Raw genomic sequence first — 14,873 nt, 5'->3', positions numbered from 1 at the left:
TAAATGTCGGGATCTAATGATTCGATTCTGGAGAAATTAAGGCTATGAATACGGTCCTACTTGTAGTGATGACAGATGATGATGTTTGGAACAGACTTAAAAAAGGATTGCACAAAGTGAAGGAAAGGCATTAGAAAAGCGATCCATGGCAAAGGCCGGGACAACTCGAAGAAGATGACTATTGACTACACAATGACACGATGTTATATACTTAAGGGGAGAAGATTCTTATATACTTCCTGCTGTATTTATTTTGTTTTATTCCTTTGTAGGAGGTGTGAGTTGGTGGGGGGTCCGCGCACTATGGGAGATGGTGGCGTGGCGAGTACTAATCAGCCGAGCGGCGCGCGTGCCTGCACACGACTCTGCCTTCTGTCGCCGCGTCGATGGGCCTGGCCTGAGGACACGCACGCACTATCAGATCACGTGAGTATAATGAACTTTACACTAGTTGATCTTGGTCACGGCACCAAAATGTAACGCATACTAAGAACCTACAAATTGAGTAGTTAGTGATATTCTGCCTTCAGTCGTAGCGTTGATCAGCCTGGCCTGAGGACCCGCACTCACTATCTGATCACGTGAGTCTGGTACATTTAATCCTGGTCACGGCACCAAAATGTAACGCATCGTATGAATCTATAAATTGAGTTTTTTGTTGGTGCACTACTTGAGATTATAGCGTGCCAAAGATTAATTAGCAGAGCAGCGCGCGTACTGGCGATATGGCACGCTATCAAATCACATAAGACTAGATAGACTGTTTGAGGCACTAAAACGCAATGTATATGCAGAGTCGTAGACGTCATTTCAACTTCGTATGTTCGTCTTGATGAAACTACATCGCTACTTTCTAATCCTAAAAAGAATGAGAACTTAAAATTTATAGGTTTTCCCTAGTTCATTCTCATAATATTTTTCAACAGATGTGCTCAAGCTGTCGCCGCGGTGGCGGCGCGCGGCGAAGCGCAAGTTCTAGGCGAGTGGGCGACCGCGGCCGAGCGCGCCGTGGAGCGCCCTCTGCGGGACTACGAGCACTTCGTCACGGCTTGCTTTGGGCCATTCTCCGTGCAGATAGCTAAGGTAACCGACCTTTGCTATATATCTTATTCTATTTAAGTGATAAATTAGTAGGCGAAGTAAAGTGCAAATGCTAGGCTAGTGGGTGACCGCGGCCGAGCGCGCTGTGAAACGCCCTCTTCTTTGGTCCGTTCGAGGCGTTCATTACAATGTGACTCTTTGGTTAATGGCAGTAGATTTCAAGGCTGATAAAAAAAAATATACAAAAATCGAGGCTATCTACATTTTTATTTTATTTTATTTCTTAAGAAACAAACAGTCTCATATTATGACAATTATTACAGTGTAAATTACTAATATTGTAGACTTACAGTTTCCTTAATTTAACTATCTTAACCTAAACATTATCAGTTAAAAGTGTTATAACATTCAAAATATTGTTTACTGGTGTTTGAGTGGTATCGGTATACATCGCTAAGTAATACAAGTGAAAATATCTATATATAACAAATAGTGTGCTTGTTGAATACATTGTAAAGATAATCGTTTGAAGCTACCAAGTGTTTCGTGAAAAATGTCTAACTCTTGGAATTTTTCATCATAAAGCCTGCATGCTCTCCTAATGAAACCGTTTTTAGAATAAGAAGTACGACTACGAGATATATGAAAGAGGGGTTTTTTCCTACACGCTCGCTCACAACGCCGGGGTACTCGAAAACAACATATTTGGTTTTCGATTTACACAACCTTTACAGCAGCAGTAGTTGCATTTCGATTTTTAATGGAACATAAATAATTGGGTTCAATGAGCATTGAGCAAATGTTGAAACCATATCATCTTTGAAAAAAACTTCTATCTCCTTCTGTCAATAAAAATAAAATTGTAGTAAGTATGTATGGAATGCATATATACTATATACGAGATTTTTTCACAGTAGTGACGATATTTCAGTACAAAGAACTCAAAATATAATAGTAGGTTTTCCATGAACCACCTCTATTAATATTGCAGAACGCAGGAGGAGTGTACGCTCAACTAGAAAAAGAGTGCAGCGAGCTGATAACGTCGCTCCGAGAGAAGGTTGAAGCGAGACGGCACGAACTCGCTCTGGGGCTGAGCGACGCCGCGCGAGTTCGAGTGCGGATGAGCGCCAACGACCTCAGAGTAGGTTAAACTTAAATACCTTCCAACTTTCTACGTCTAGGTTTTTTTGCGTCTGTTTCGGTTGCGGCTGGAAACTATCTTCATTTTACGATGATCTTATGAAGGACGTGGTTTAGCGAAAAAGATCCATCCTCTAAATTTTGCCACTTAATTAATGACTTTTCCTTTTGATATAAAGCTATATTGATATTAGATAGATTATGCATGTATGTGAATTGGATTCTTTTCCTTAATCTACATCCGATTGTGAATCATTTAGTAGACTACTCTGCAGCTAGGAACGGACACTTCGAATTTATAAGAATGACATTTGGACTAAAAAAACTCTCCTTTTTTTTTTCATACGATTTGTATCATCGTGTGTTTTTCAGAGAGCAATACAGGCAGCGGCGCTCGAGCTAGCAAGGCTGTGGGGCGAGTGTGCGCGCGGGGACGAGTGGTGGGGCGCGCGCGGGCTCAGCGCTGGTGACTGGCACGCGCTCGCGGCCAACACGCTGGGCGAGGTGAGTGCAACTAAATTGAAATACCTAACTTCACTAATCTGCAACTTTTCTAGTTACGTTCATTGTGACCCTATATTAGTAGATACTGTACATGAATCGCACCAGCTGGCGCGACTGTGAGTTAGTGCACGGTTTTCTACCCTTGATCTTGAGAATTCACAAGTTTAATTTATTTAGATATTATGTAAAAAAAATACAGCTATAGCTTTTCTCTCCAGGTGTTCGACCCAGAAATTCTAGTAGCCCTAGAGGAGAGCGAAGCTCGACTGCCGCTAGAGAGCGGGGCGGGAGCGCGCACGTGGGCGGCGCGCTGCGGCCGCGACGAGGCGCCGCCCGACGTGCTCGCCGAGCGGGACGACTGGCGCCGCGCGCACGGTCAGTGCCCTGCCTCACACTCCACATGTTGTCTCTGTCATCCTAGTAGCGCTAGAGGAGAGCGGAGCGAGGCGGCCGCGACGAGGCGCCGCCCGACGTGCTCGCCGAGCGGGACGACTGGCGCCGCGCGCACGGTCAGTGCCCTGCCTCACACTCCACATGTTGTCTCTGTCATCCTAGTAGCGCTAGAGGAGAGCGGAGCGAGGCGGCCGCGACGAGGCGCCGCCCGACGTGCTCGCCGAGCGGGACGACTGGCGCCGCGCGCACGGTCAGTGCCCTGCCTCACACTCCACATGTTGTCTCTGTCATCCTAGTAGCGCTAGAGGAGAGCGGAGCGAGGCGGCCGCGACGAGGCGCCGCCCGACGTGCTCGCCGAGCGGGACGACTGGCGCCGCGCGCACGGTCAGTGCCCTGCCTCACACTCCACATGTTGTCTCTGTCATCCTAGTAGCGCTAGAGGAGAGCGGAGCGAGGCGGCCGCGACGAGGCGCCGCCCGACGTGCTCGCCGAGCGGGACGACTGGCGCCGCGCGCACGGTCAGTGCCCTGCCTCACACTCCACATGTTGTCTCTGTCATCCTAGTAGCGCTAGAGGAGAGCGGAGCGAGGCGGCCGCGACGAGGCGCCGCCCGACGTGCTCGCCGAGCGGGACGACTGGCGCCGCGCGCACGGTCAGTGCCCTGCCTCACACTCCACATGTTGTCTCTGTCATCCTAGTAGCGCTAGAGGAGAGCGGAGCGAGGCGGCCGCGACGAGGCGCCGCCCGACGTGCTCGCCGAGCGGGACGACTGGCGCCGCGCGCACGGTCAGTGCCCTGCCTCACACTCCACATGTTGTCTCTGTCATCCTAGTAGCGCTAGAGGAGAGCGGAGCGAGGCGGCCGCGACGAGGCGCCGCCCGACGTGCTCGCCGAGCGGGACGACTGGCGCCGCGCGCACGGTCAGTGCCCTGCCTCACACTCCACATGTTGTCTCTGTCATCCTAGTAGCGCTAGAGGAGAGCGGAGCGAGGCGGCCGCGACGAGGCGCCGCCCGACGTGCTCGCCGAGCGGGACGACTGGCGCCGCGCGCACGGTCAGTGCCCTGCCTCACACTCCACATGTTGTCTCTGTCATCCTAGTAGCGCTAGAGGAGAGCGGAGCGAGGCGGCCGCGACGAGGCGCCGCCCGACGTGCTCGCCGAGCGGGACGACTGGCGCCGCGCGCACGGTCAGTGCCCTGCCTCACACTCCACATGTTGTCTCTGTCATCCTAGTAGCGCTAGAGGAGAGCGGAGCGAGGCGGCCGCGACGAGGCGCCGCCCGACGTGCTCGCCGAGCGGGACGACTGGCGCCGCGCGCACGGTCAGTGCCCTGCCTCACACTCCACATGTTGTCTCTGTCATCCTAGTAGCGCTAGAGGAGAGCGGAGCGAGGCGGCCGCGACGAGGCGCCGCCCGACGTGCTCGCCGAGCGGGACGACTGGCGCCGCGCGCACGGTCAGTGCCCTGCCTCACACTCCACATGTTGTCTCTGTCATCCTAGTAGCGCTAGAGGAGAGCGGAGCGAGGCGGCCGCGACGAGGCGCCGCCCGACGTGCTCGCCGAGCGGGACGACTGGCGCCGCGCGCACGGTCAGTGCCCTGCCTCACACTCCACATGTTGTCTCTGTCATCCTAGTAGCGCTAGAGGAGAGCGGAGCGAGGCGGCCGCGACGAGGCGCCGCCCGACGTGCTCGCCGAGCGGGACGACTGGCGCCGCGCGCACGGTCAGTGCCCTGCCTCACACTCCACATGTTGTCTCTGTCATCCTAGTAGCGCTAGAGGAGAGCGGAGCGAGGCGGCCGCGACGAGGCGCCGCCCGACGTGCTCGCCGAGCGGGACGACTGGCGCCGCGCGCACGGTCAGTGCCCTGCCTCACACTCCACATGTTGTCTCTGTCATCCTAGTAGCGCTAGAGGAGAGCGGAGCGAGGCGGCCGCGACGAGGCGCCGCCCGACGTGCTCGCCGAGCGGGACGACTGGCGCCGCGCGCACGGTCAGTGCCCTGCCTCACACTCCACATGTTGTCTCTGTCATCCTAGTAGCGCTAGAGGAGAGCGGAGCGAGGCGGCCGCGACGAGGCGCCGCCCGACGTGCTCGCCGAGCGGGACGACTGGCGCCGCGCGCACGGTCAGTGCCCTGCCTCACACTCCACATGTTGTCTCTGTCATCCTAGTAGCGCTAGAGGAGAGCGGAGCGAGGCGGCCGCGACGAGGCGCCGCCCGACGTGCTCGCCGAGCGGGACGACTGGCGCCGCGCGCACGGTCAGTGCCCTGCCTCACACTCCACATGTTGTCTCTGTCATCCTAGTAGCGCTAGAGGAGAGCGGAGCGAGGCGGCCGCGACGAGGCGCCGCCCGACGTGCTCGCCGAGCGGGACGACTGGCGCCGCGCGCACGGTCAGTGCCCTGCCTCACACTCCACATGTTGTCTCTGTCATCCTAGTAGCGCTAGAGGAGAGCGGAGCGAGGCGGCCGCGACGAGGCGCCGCCCGACGTGCTCGCCGAGCGGGACGACTGGCGCCGCGCGCACGGTCAGTGCCCTGCCTCACACTCCACATGTTGTCTCTGTCATCCTAGTAGCGCTAGAGGAGAGCGGAGCGAGGCGGCCGCGACGAGGCGCCGCCCGACGTGCTCGCCGAGCGGGACGACTGGCGCCGCGCGCACGGTCAGTGCCCTGCCTCACACTCCACATGTTGTCTCTGTCATCCTAGTAGCGCTAGAGGAGAGCGGAGCGAGGCGGCCGCGACGAGGCGCCGCCCGACGTGCTCGCCGAGCGGGACGACTGGCGCCGCGCGCACGGTCAGTGCCCTGCCTCACACTCCACATGTTGTCTCTGTCATCCTAGTAGCGCTAGAGGAGAGCGGAGCGAGGCGGCCGCGACGAGGCGCCGCCCGACGTGCTCGCCGAGCGGGACGACTGGCGCCGCGCGCACGGTCAGTGCCCTGCCTCACACTCCACATGTTGTCTCTGTCATCCTAGTAGCGCTAGAGGAGAGCGGAGCGAGGCGGCCGCGACGAGGCGCCGCCCGACGTGCTCGCCGAGCGGGACGACTGGCGCCGCGCGCACGGTCAGTGCCCTGCCTCACACTCCACATGTTGTCTCTGTCATCCTAGTAGCGCTAGAGGAGAGCGGAGCGAGGCGGCCGCGACGAGGCGCCGCCCGACGTGCTCGCCGAGCGGGACGACTGGCGCCGCGCGCACGGTCAGTGCCCTGCCTCACACTCCACATGTTGTCTCTGTCATCCTAGTAGCGCTAGAGGAGAGCGGAGCGAGGCGGCCGCGACGAGGCGCCGCCCGACGTGCTCGCCGAGCGGGACGACTGGCGCCGCGCGCACGGTCAGTGCCCTGCCTCACACTCCACATGTTGTCTCTGTCATCCTAGTAGCGCTAGAGGAGAGCGGAGCGAGGCGGCCGCGACGAGGCGCCGCCCGACGTGCTCGCCGAGCGGGACGACTGGCGCCGCGCGCACGGTCAGTGCCCTGCCTCACACTCCACATGTTGTCTCTGTCATCCTAGTAGCGCTAGAGGAGAGCGGAGCGAGGCGCCCTCACACTTAAGGTGTCGGGCGAAGACCGACGTACGCGGTCCAAAGCCAGGCGGCGAAGGCGCCCCTCATTTTTAAAAGTCGAGCGAAGCGTGCTTACCGAGCCGACTGGCGCCGCGCGCACGGTCAGTGTGACACTGCCTTACATTTTACATATGAACGTCTCAAACATGCTAGAAAAGAGATCTCAGCTAGACTGCCACCATAGAGTGGGTCGGGAGTCCAAATAGGACTCACATATGGGGTGCATGAGGTTTCCATTATCGGGTAATATGGATTCCCGACTCAATAGCCAATATACTGTTCGTCAACTGAATTATCAATCAACATAAATACCTAACCCTGTAATTTTGTTTGACTTTATTGACATTTACATGTTATGTTTGACAGGAATGTGGGGGGAGTGGGGCGGTACGCCTGCGCCGCGAGTGCCACCTCCGACGTTAGAGCTGAGCGCCTTCAGTCCTCGTGTTCCCTCCATGCCGCCCGTACCTCCGCCTCCCGTCGTCGCCCTGGTGTTGCATAACAGGTATTTTGTACACATACTAGCTTTTACCCGCGGCTTCGCTCGCGTTAGAAAGAGACAAAAGGTAGCCTATGTCACTCTCCATCCTCAAGTATCTCCACTTAAAAAATCACGTCAATACGTCGCTCCGTTTTGCCGTCAAAGACGGACACAGACACACACACTTTCCCATTTATAATATTAGTATGGATTATATGGTAGCATTGCGAGTACCACCTCCGACGTTAGAACACTTAGAACTGAGTGTGAGTGCCTTCAGTTTTCGCGTCGCCTCCATACCACCATACCCTGACCAAAAATATATGACTACGCGCCATTTATTTATTTATTTAATCAAAAAGTATCACAGCATTACAGTTTACACCAAGGCACTGCGAAACTACAAAATACAAAACATGACTCACAAAAAACAAAAAAATACAAAAGACATACAAAAAATAAACAAATTAAACATTAGATTTGGGCGACGACGTAACAGCGTGGCTCCGTTGCGTCGTCTGACTCGGCCATGTTGCGGAATTTCATTAGAACTATTTTCTTCATACTAAACGGAACTGTCACCCCATACATCAGGATAACAACGCCCTCTTGACATATATTTCTGGTCTGACTTTAGGTACCACCCGTGCTCTGATGTTGCATAAACAGATACCTAATATACGCCTACTACATTGTACTTCTCAAGCTGCTGTTGTGCTTCTCTCTCTAGCCACACTGCTGTACTCACGCGATTAGTCGCGTCGCACTTCATATTGCCGATCCTTTGAGCACAAAAAAACCTACAAACATGGTAGCCGTGGGTTATGAGCATGACGAGGAACATGACAGAAAGAAAAATTAAAAATACATTTTTGCAGGGAATCAGATAACCCCGTCCCTCTAGACTCGGACCTGTGCGCCGAAATCTTAAGAAGTTTAGAAGACGCCCCAGACTGTGATGATAGAAGAGGTAAGATTTTGTAAAATACAAGCAAAAACAGAGATGAAAAACGTCTGATCTATAGTCAACTTCTCAACAATAATGTTCTGTGACTAGCTGTTTGACTAGATGTAATTTTTTATTTGTTTAAATTAACATTTTGTTATAAACAGTCAAGCACATATTGTCACTAAAATACGACATCAAAGTGCTCACCGGCCCATTCTATTTATAAAGCGCGTGCCTTCCTCGCTTAAAAAATATTGAAAATGTAAGGAGAAGCTTTTATCATCCGAAAGGAATTTTTTTTTCGCGCCTTTTTTAGAGACAAGACTTGCTTTTACCGTCTATAGAATGTAGTAGACTTAGATTTTAATGTAAGTTGTTTATTTCTATGTTCTCTCATGGTCATTATATCTGTCTTTATTTTTAGATGGCGTCGAACGGTATAGAGGCGGAGGTAGCGACGAGGGTGGAAGCGACGGCGCGAGCGAAGGAACGCTTGACGATGACGCTAGTTCCAACCACACCAGAGACACTGATGGAGCGCTCTGCAGGTTTGTTCACAATGTTTCTGTTACCCAATCTATCTACTACATCCAGGTAGACTTACAAGAGCAAGTCATTAGTGGCACGAAGTGGATGAATTATTTCGCTGGCTCAGCGACCCGAAGCGGATCTTGGCCTTCGACACTAGACTTCGCCATTCGCTCCTGTCCCGCGCAATCTGATGCCACTCAGTCGCTTGAAGGTCACACAGGGCTTTCTGGGCCTTATCGATCCATTTGGTACCTGTGCTTTCAGACTGTACGTTTCTCAGTAAACCGCCACAGGCAGCCCTTTTGGCGGCACGATCCTCTCCCATGCTTTCCACATGGTTGAGCCAGCGAAGATGAGCAGCCTTGCTCTCGCCGATGACGTTTTTATTTATTTATTTATTCATAGAACAATACAAGATTGTGTTGAATATTTACACCTTAACTTACGTTGGGCTCGCCCACTAGTTTTTTCACCTCCAAGTTTTTCCTGACTCTTCAAGAGCCATCCTCTTGTCTCGCGGGGCCTAAAATCTGAATGAATTACTGTATGGAAATACATATTTTTAAATTAAAGGAAAAATGGAAAAATTCACACCTCCGACAGGACTCGAACCTGCGATCTTTGGCCTTGCCGGGGCCATCGCGCTTCCAACTGCGCCACGGAGGCCTGCTGGATGTGTGCGAATTTATCCATGCCTTCCCTCAATTCTCAACCGCCTTAGGGTGGCGTTATAGCAAACATCTACCCGTAAGAATAGATCTTAACAGGCACTGGAGTCTCAATTTACATTGAGTATTCGCCAGTAACAATGTGCTAACCCATGTGTATGGAAATATTTATTTATGTCACATGAACCAATAAAATGGTATTTCTGATCTAGTGTTCATGCCAAATCTACTTATTTGCAGAGTGATGCCGAGCGCAGAGCGCGCCGCATGCCGCTGGACACTGACGGGGCGCGGCGTTCGCCTGCGAGCCGACCTCGCCAGCCCCGAGGACGTCACTCTCGACACCGACCGCTCGCACGTCGGCACCTCCGTCTGAACCTCATCACTGAAGTTAATAGTAGAAGGTAACGCGATGGAAAACGACGCTTCCCGATCTCCTGCGAAGTTCAGATAATCTTGCGGCGACTACAGAAAATGCACGTTTGACTGGCGACTGGTTCATACGCCACAGATGGTTACTACCATCGCAGAAAGTTCACAATCGGAAATAACGCGACACAGGCCATTACGAGCTTTCGCTACCAATCATCAGTCCATGCAGGCTTAAGGAGACAGAACACTTTAAATTGGCGATTGGTTCGTATGAAGGCGTTTGCCTTAGGCCTTACTATTACCACCGCAAAAAGTTACTGTCGATGGTACCGCGACTTCCCGATCGCTACCGATCTCAGACCTGCGAGGTTCAGATAACCTTATGGCGACTACAGAAAATGCTCATTCGATTAGCGACTGGTTCACACGCCGAAGATGGTTCTTTGAATAACCCTTATTAACCACTAATGTGGTTTAGTAAGTCGCATAAGTCTGTTTAGTTTTGGGAATGATTGATGATTATGGTAAAATTAAAACGCTTACGATAAATACCGAAGATAGGAACTCGAATGTAGAGCTATAGATTCTAAGATGCTTTAAAAAATGACAAGGTAGTTTCTTTTTGTACTCTACCGTATTGATCGAATATTCTAAATAGATAGATTGTTAAAAAGTTGAAATGACTCAGCTTCACAGGAATTATTTTGTTGTGACGCAGTCAGTTTTTAGATCTAGGTATACATCTCAAGAATCTTATTATTACGAGAATGAGATATGTATTATTGAATCCCAAACTCGCGGCTTAAAAAACATAATGAAGCCATTATTATTCTCCATTATTTTTATCGCAAGTTGGTAATAATGAGGCGCCAGGTCTTTCTGACAGCAAACTTCCTAATACACCAATCAAATACTTACTTATTGAGCTGGCTCAGCGATCCGAAGTGAATATTGGCCTCCGACACTAGATTCCGCCTTTCGCTCCTATCCTGTGCGATCAGGGGCCCGTTTCTCGAAAGGTACAAGCCTTGTATTACAAGTGCGCGAACTGTCAAATCGTATGGGTTGTCATGGAAACACACTTGTAATACAAGGCTTGTACCTTTCGAGAAACGGGCCCCAGGGGCCCGTTTCTCGAAAGGTACAAGCCTTGTATTACAAGTGCGCGAACTGTCAAATCGTATGGGTTGTCATGGAAACACACTTGTAATACAAGGTTTGTACCTTTCGAGAAACGGGCCTGATGCACGGGCATGATGGTTGGTGAATTTTGAAGTTTGCTGTCAGAATCGCCGCCGGTCGAAAAAAACGATTCAGATTACTCTCTTAAAACATTTATACTACTGTCCGAAATCTGAATCAGTTTAGTTTCATACTAGTGATAAAGTGTGCCCTAAGCTTAAAGTGGAATGTTGTAGTAATATAAACATTAGAATCGACGCAGTAAGACTTAACTTTGATTGGAAGTGGTATTGTCAATTCGCAGCTGGTGATTTTGTGTGTGTGCATGATTTGTTTGTAGTTGTAAGCTATACGATACTGACACGTATTAAGAGGATGCAAATGAATGAGAGTGAAAAAACAAAAGAATGAAAAAGACAACGGTGTGTATTTCATGAAAACGCATACCTACCTGCTTTTAACAGTAAATATATTTCTTATATCATTAGATTCGATCACATTTTTAAATATTTGAACCTTAGAACAGGTTCAAATAATTTTAAGCTTTAGCATGACATTTTTTTTTTACAAGTAGATCGTACTTGAATGGAGTATTTAGGCCTAAAAAGTAAAAATAACTCAATATTCAACTGTACAGCTTTAAACAAGTTTTTATTTCGTTTGTGTGAATACGTTTAGTCTTTAATTCAAATATTGTAGTGAGCTGTTTTGGCTAAACTACGGCTAGAATAATTTCTACTCTAAGATTTTTACGTTACATTGATTTTCGAATGTTCTTCCCTAAACATAAGATCACGAGCATAGCTTTATTTCTCTCTAGCTTTGTTTTTATGTTTATTACGCTTTTAAATGCAATAGTTATGTTTATTACTTTTTTAAAAACACAATTTACTTTTTTTATAGGAAATTGTATTGTGTATGATATGATGTACATTTTTACATTTTTTCAGCAAATTGAAAGCTGTCAAATATGAATTTGGTGACTGAATTTAAAGTAAAAGATCCGTTAAGTGAACGCCATCCTGAGGTCGTATTTCATGCATAGTTTTAAGGTAAGCGTCCACCTCGGAGGAAATATAGACTGGAGTAGCCTTTCAGTTACTTACCCCTCTGCCAAAAAACTTGAACAAATGTTCATAAAGTCACGTAAATACAATTTCACAATCGATTCATGCTCATGCACAGAATCGCCACGACACATATCACTGGTAATTAAAAATGCCCGCGTGTGCTGTGAACACTTGTAATAAGCGCTCAAATACCTCAAGTTTGCAAAAAGATGGCATAATATTCCATTTGTAAGTAATTTTAATATTGCTGTATTACTGTTTTTATTATCTAAATGATAATATTTTTGTCATACGTCATCGAATATCGATTTATGTGATCGAATGCAATCGATTTGAAATTTGTTGGTGGGTAGAAATTACGTCACGAACACTCCCCACGAGACTTCGATTTTTTGCTGTTTAAGAAGTTACCTAATGTGGTTTAAAATAGGGTCGATATTTATATATCAATTTATTCATAAAAAGACGCACTCCCCACGAGACTTCATTTATATATTTTGTAAGAATTAACCTCATTGCAATTAGAATAGAGCATATAATAATATTGACAAGGATAATTGAAAATTAGAAAGATCATTTGACCGAGACTTGTCTTAGAGATGTGGGCATGGTCGATAAAATACCAAATATCGATAAAAAAGTATGATTTGCAAACCTTGATCACACAATTCATTTGAAATATACTTATTTGCAATTTTCCGAAAGAGAATGATTTGAGTTTTATTACATGTACTTAATAAAATTTTCACTTTGAACCAGTATTGATAACAGTTAATGAAGACTAAACCATTTCTAGTTTATTTATTTAACCAAGTTTGTTTATAATGATTTAGTACCACCAACCGCAGTAAACGTTGTTGATTAGTTAGTCTGGAAAAATAAATTAATGTTTTGTCAAAATGTCAAATATTTCTTTACCTACTAATCGTATTATCCATCGCTAGTCCACCCGCGTGATACCTACTACCCAGGATTGTCATTAGTGAATCTTAATATGATTATAATAGTGCCAAACACAGATGTCATATATACCATAGATCAAGCAAACGTATCTACTTAGCGTGTCAAATGAACTCAGTGAAATCCACTGAGTTGTCCGTCTTTACTCGCAGCTTGCAGCTTTCGGGCGTCAATTTTTGTAAGTTGAAGTCAACCAAAACATAAAAAATGCCTCGTTACGTGATATTCAATTGCAACAACACAAAAATTATGAACAATCAAGAGCCTGAGACATATTTAAAATTACAGGCAAAAATCAACTTCAGTACAAAATTTGACACGCTCGGCCCCTATACAAATATATGAATTTGTTTCTTCTATCTAAATTAAGTTCTGTGGTGCCAAACATTAAACAGATCTAGGAAAAACTACGACATCATTAAAATTATAATTTGCTTGATTAATTATTATCGACTTCTGTTATCGATGCCTGCCTCATCCCTATAGTTTGAGACACACACGTGCGCATTTAGTGTCCGTACACACTGTGTTTCTACGAAGTATTTCCATGTGTGATATGTCTGTGTGCATCATAATGAGCATGTGTTATTTTTTTATCATAATGTGCGTGTGTATTGACAATAATATTTTTTGCATTTGTGAGTACTCCTTTACATGTGTTATTTCCTCACCTCCCGCGAATCTTGGCAGAATTATTTGTACGTAGACGCAACATGAAGGCTACTCCAGTCTATATTTCCTCCGAGGCGTCCACAGACCCGCACACATCAGACGCATGGTATGTAATAATATTATTATTTATATAGAAAGTCACTTGCAATCTTAGTGGACGAAATGCGATGTGATGCGTACGATATGGACATGTGGACGCCTAGCTATAATATTAAATTGGAGGATGCTAGGAAGACTTTAAAGTGCACTTTTAAGAAACAACGATAGCGCTGTGGTACGGGCCATTCTGAATTACTAACACTATTTTCCTTTTTTTTGAAACAAAATAAGGCTGATTGTGGTTTGATTTTATCTTGCGCAGTATTTTTATAATGGCGAGAGCATTCTGAACACTTTGCGTCATGTACAAAAACTTGAACTCACTCGCCAAGTAAGGTAATCTAAAGTATCTAAACCTTACTGAAGTTTCTGAAGATTATTTTATAACGCCATAACACTTAGGGCCAATTGCATCAACCACATTTGACAGCAGACGCTTATGGAACTTCCCATACAATAAAATTTAACGAACGCTTTAACGGTGACAGACGGTTTGAAGTGCAATCGACCCTTAGGCCTGATTTAGAAGGCGTGCGAACTCGCATGCGATTTTAGTTACATTGCGGGCTGTAGAGGTTACCTGCAATTTTGTACAGCCATCAAACGCCGCAATGTAATAAGGCTCATATGCAAGTTCTCGTACCGTCTAAATGGGCCGTTATTATGTGGGCATGTTTCAGGCGATTACACCTTTAGTGTGTTCTTAACGTTCGAAACCTTATTCTTTCTAGTACTTTAGATAATTATGTCTTATTATTGCCGAAAAATTCAGGGTTAGTAATTCAGTTGGGCTACGTTATTGTTTGATTCTCTTAGTATTAGCTTGAGATTTTAATATTTAATTACTAAATCATTTTCATCGGGGAGCATTAATTTAACGCATTTATTTCGATCTCTCATTTACTCTATTTTATACGTAGTTGCACAAATTTAATGTTTATTCTTTCAAATTGTGGCATTTACTCTTACAAAGAACTTTTTATAATAGTTTTACAAACTTTGTAGTTATTTTAGTTTCGACATTTTTTTCGTGCCATTTTTTTCTTAGAACTGAAACTTTACCGATATGGTAGAAATCATGTATTTTACGTACAAGCTATACGGTATCGGCCTATATGAAACCCTACAAAGAAGAATACCTCATGATTTAGTGGACTTGACTTTAATAAACTAAATATTTTCTTCCAAAATGATGAAAGTGGATGGAATATGCTTCATTTTGCAGCCCATAGGTACAACAATGC

The 14,873-nt window shown here is 47.4% G+C and overlaps 1 protein-coding gene across 1 annotated transcript in view; it reads left to right on the top strand.

Moving 5' to 3' along the window:
- Positions 1–10,654, top strand: part of LOC125233682 — a 39,860-nt gene extending 29,206 nt beyond the window's left edge. Inside the window, exons 14-22 of the mRNA XM_048139761.1 lie at positions 273–426; positions 927–1,083; positions 2,033–2,185; positions 2,557–2,688; positions 2,907–3,063; positions 7,012–7,150; positions 8,005–8,096; positions 8,500–8,623; positions 9,515–10,654. Of these exons, the coding sequence (XP_047995718.1) occupies positions 273–426; positions 927–1,083; positions 2,033–2,185; positions 2,557–2,688; positions 2,907–3,063; positions 7,012–7,150; positions 8,005–8,096; positions 8,500–8,623; positions 9,515–9,650 (1,244 nt within the window). The 3' untranslated portion in view covers positions 9,651–10,654. The remainder of the gene's footprint in view (positions 1–272; positions 427–926; positions 1,084–2,032; positions 2,186–2,556; positions 2,689–2,906; positions 3,064–7,011; positions 7,151–8,004; positions 8,097–8,499; positions 8,624–9,514) is intronic.
- The last annotated feature ends 4,219 nt before the right edge of the window (positions 10,655–14,873 follow it).

Source organism: Leguminivora glycinivorella, chromosome 14 (genome assembly GCF_023078275.1).
Source record: "Leguminivora glycinivorella isolate SPB_JAAS2020 chromosome 14, LegGlyc_1.1, whole genome shotgun sequence".
Taxonomy (NCBI): domain Eukaryota; kingdom Metazoa; phylum Arthropoda; class Insecta; order Lepidoptera; family Tortricidae; genus Leguminivora; species Leguminivora glycinivorella.
Note: the sequence above shows the minus strand (reverse complement) of the source record. Positions and strands in the feature narration are given on the sequence as shown.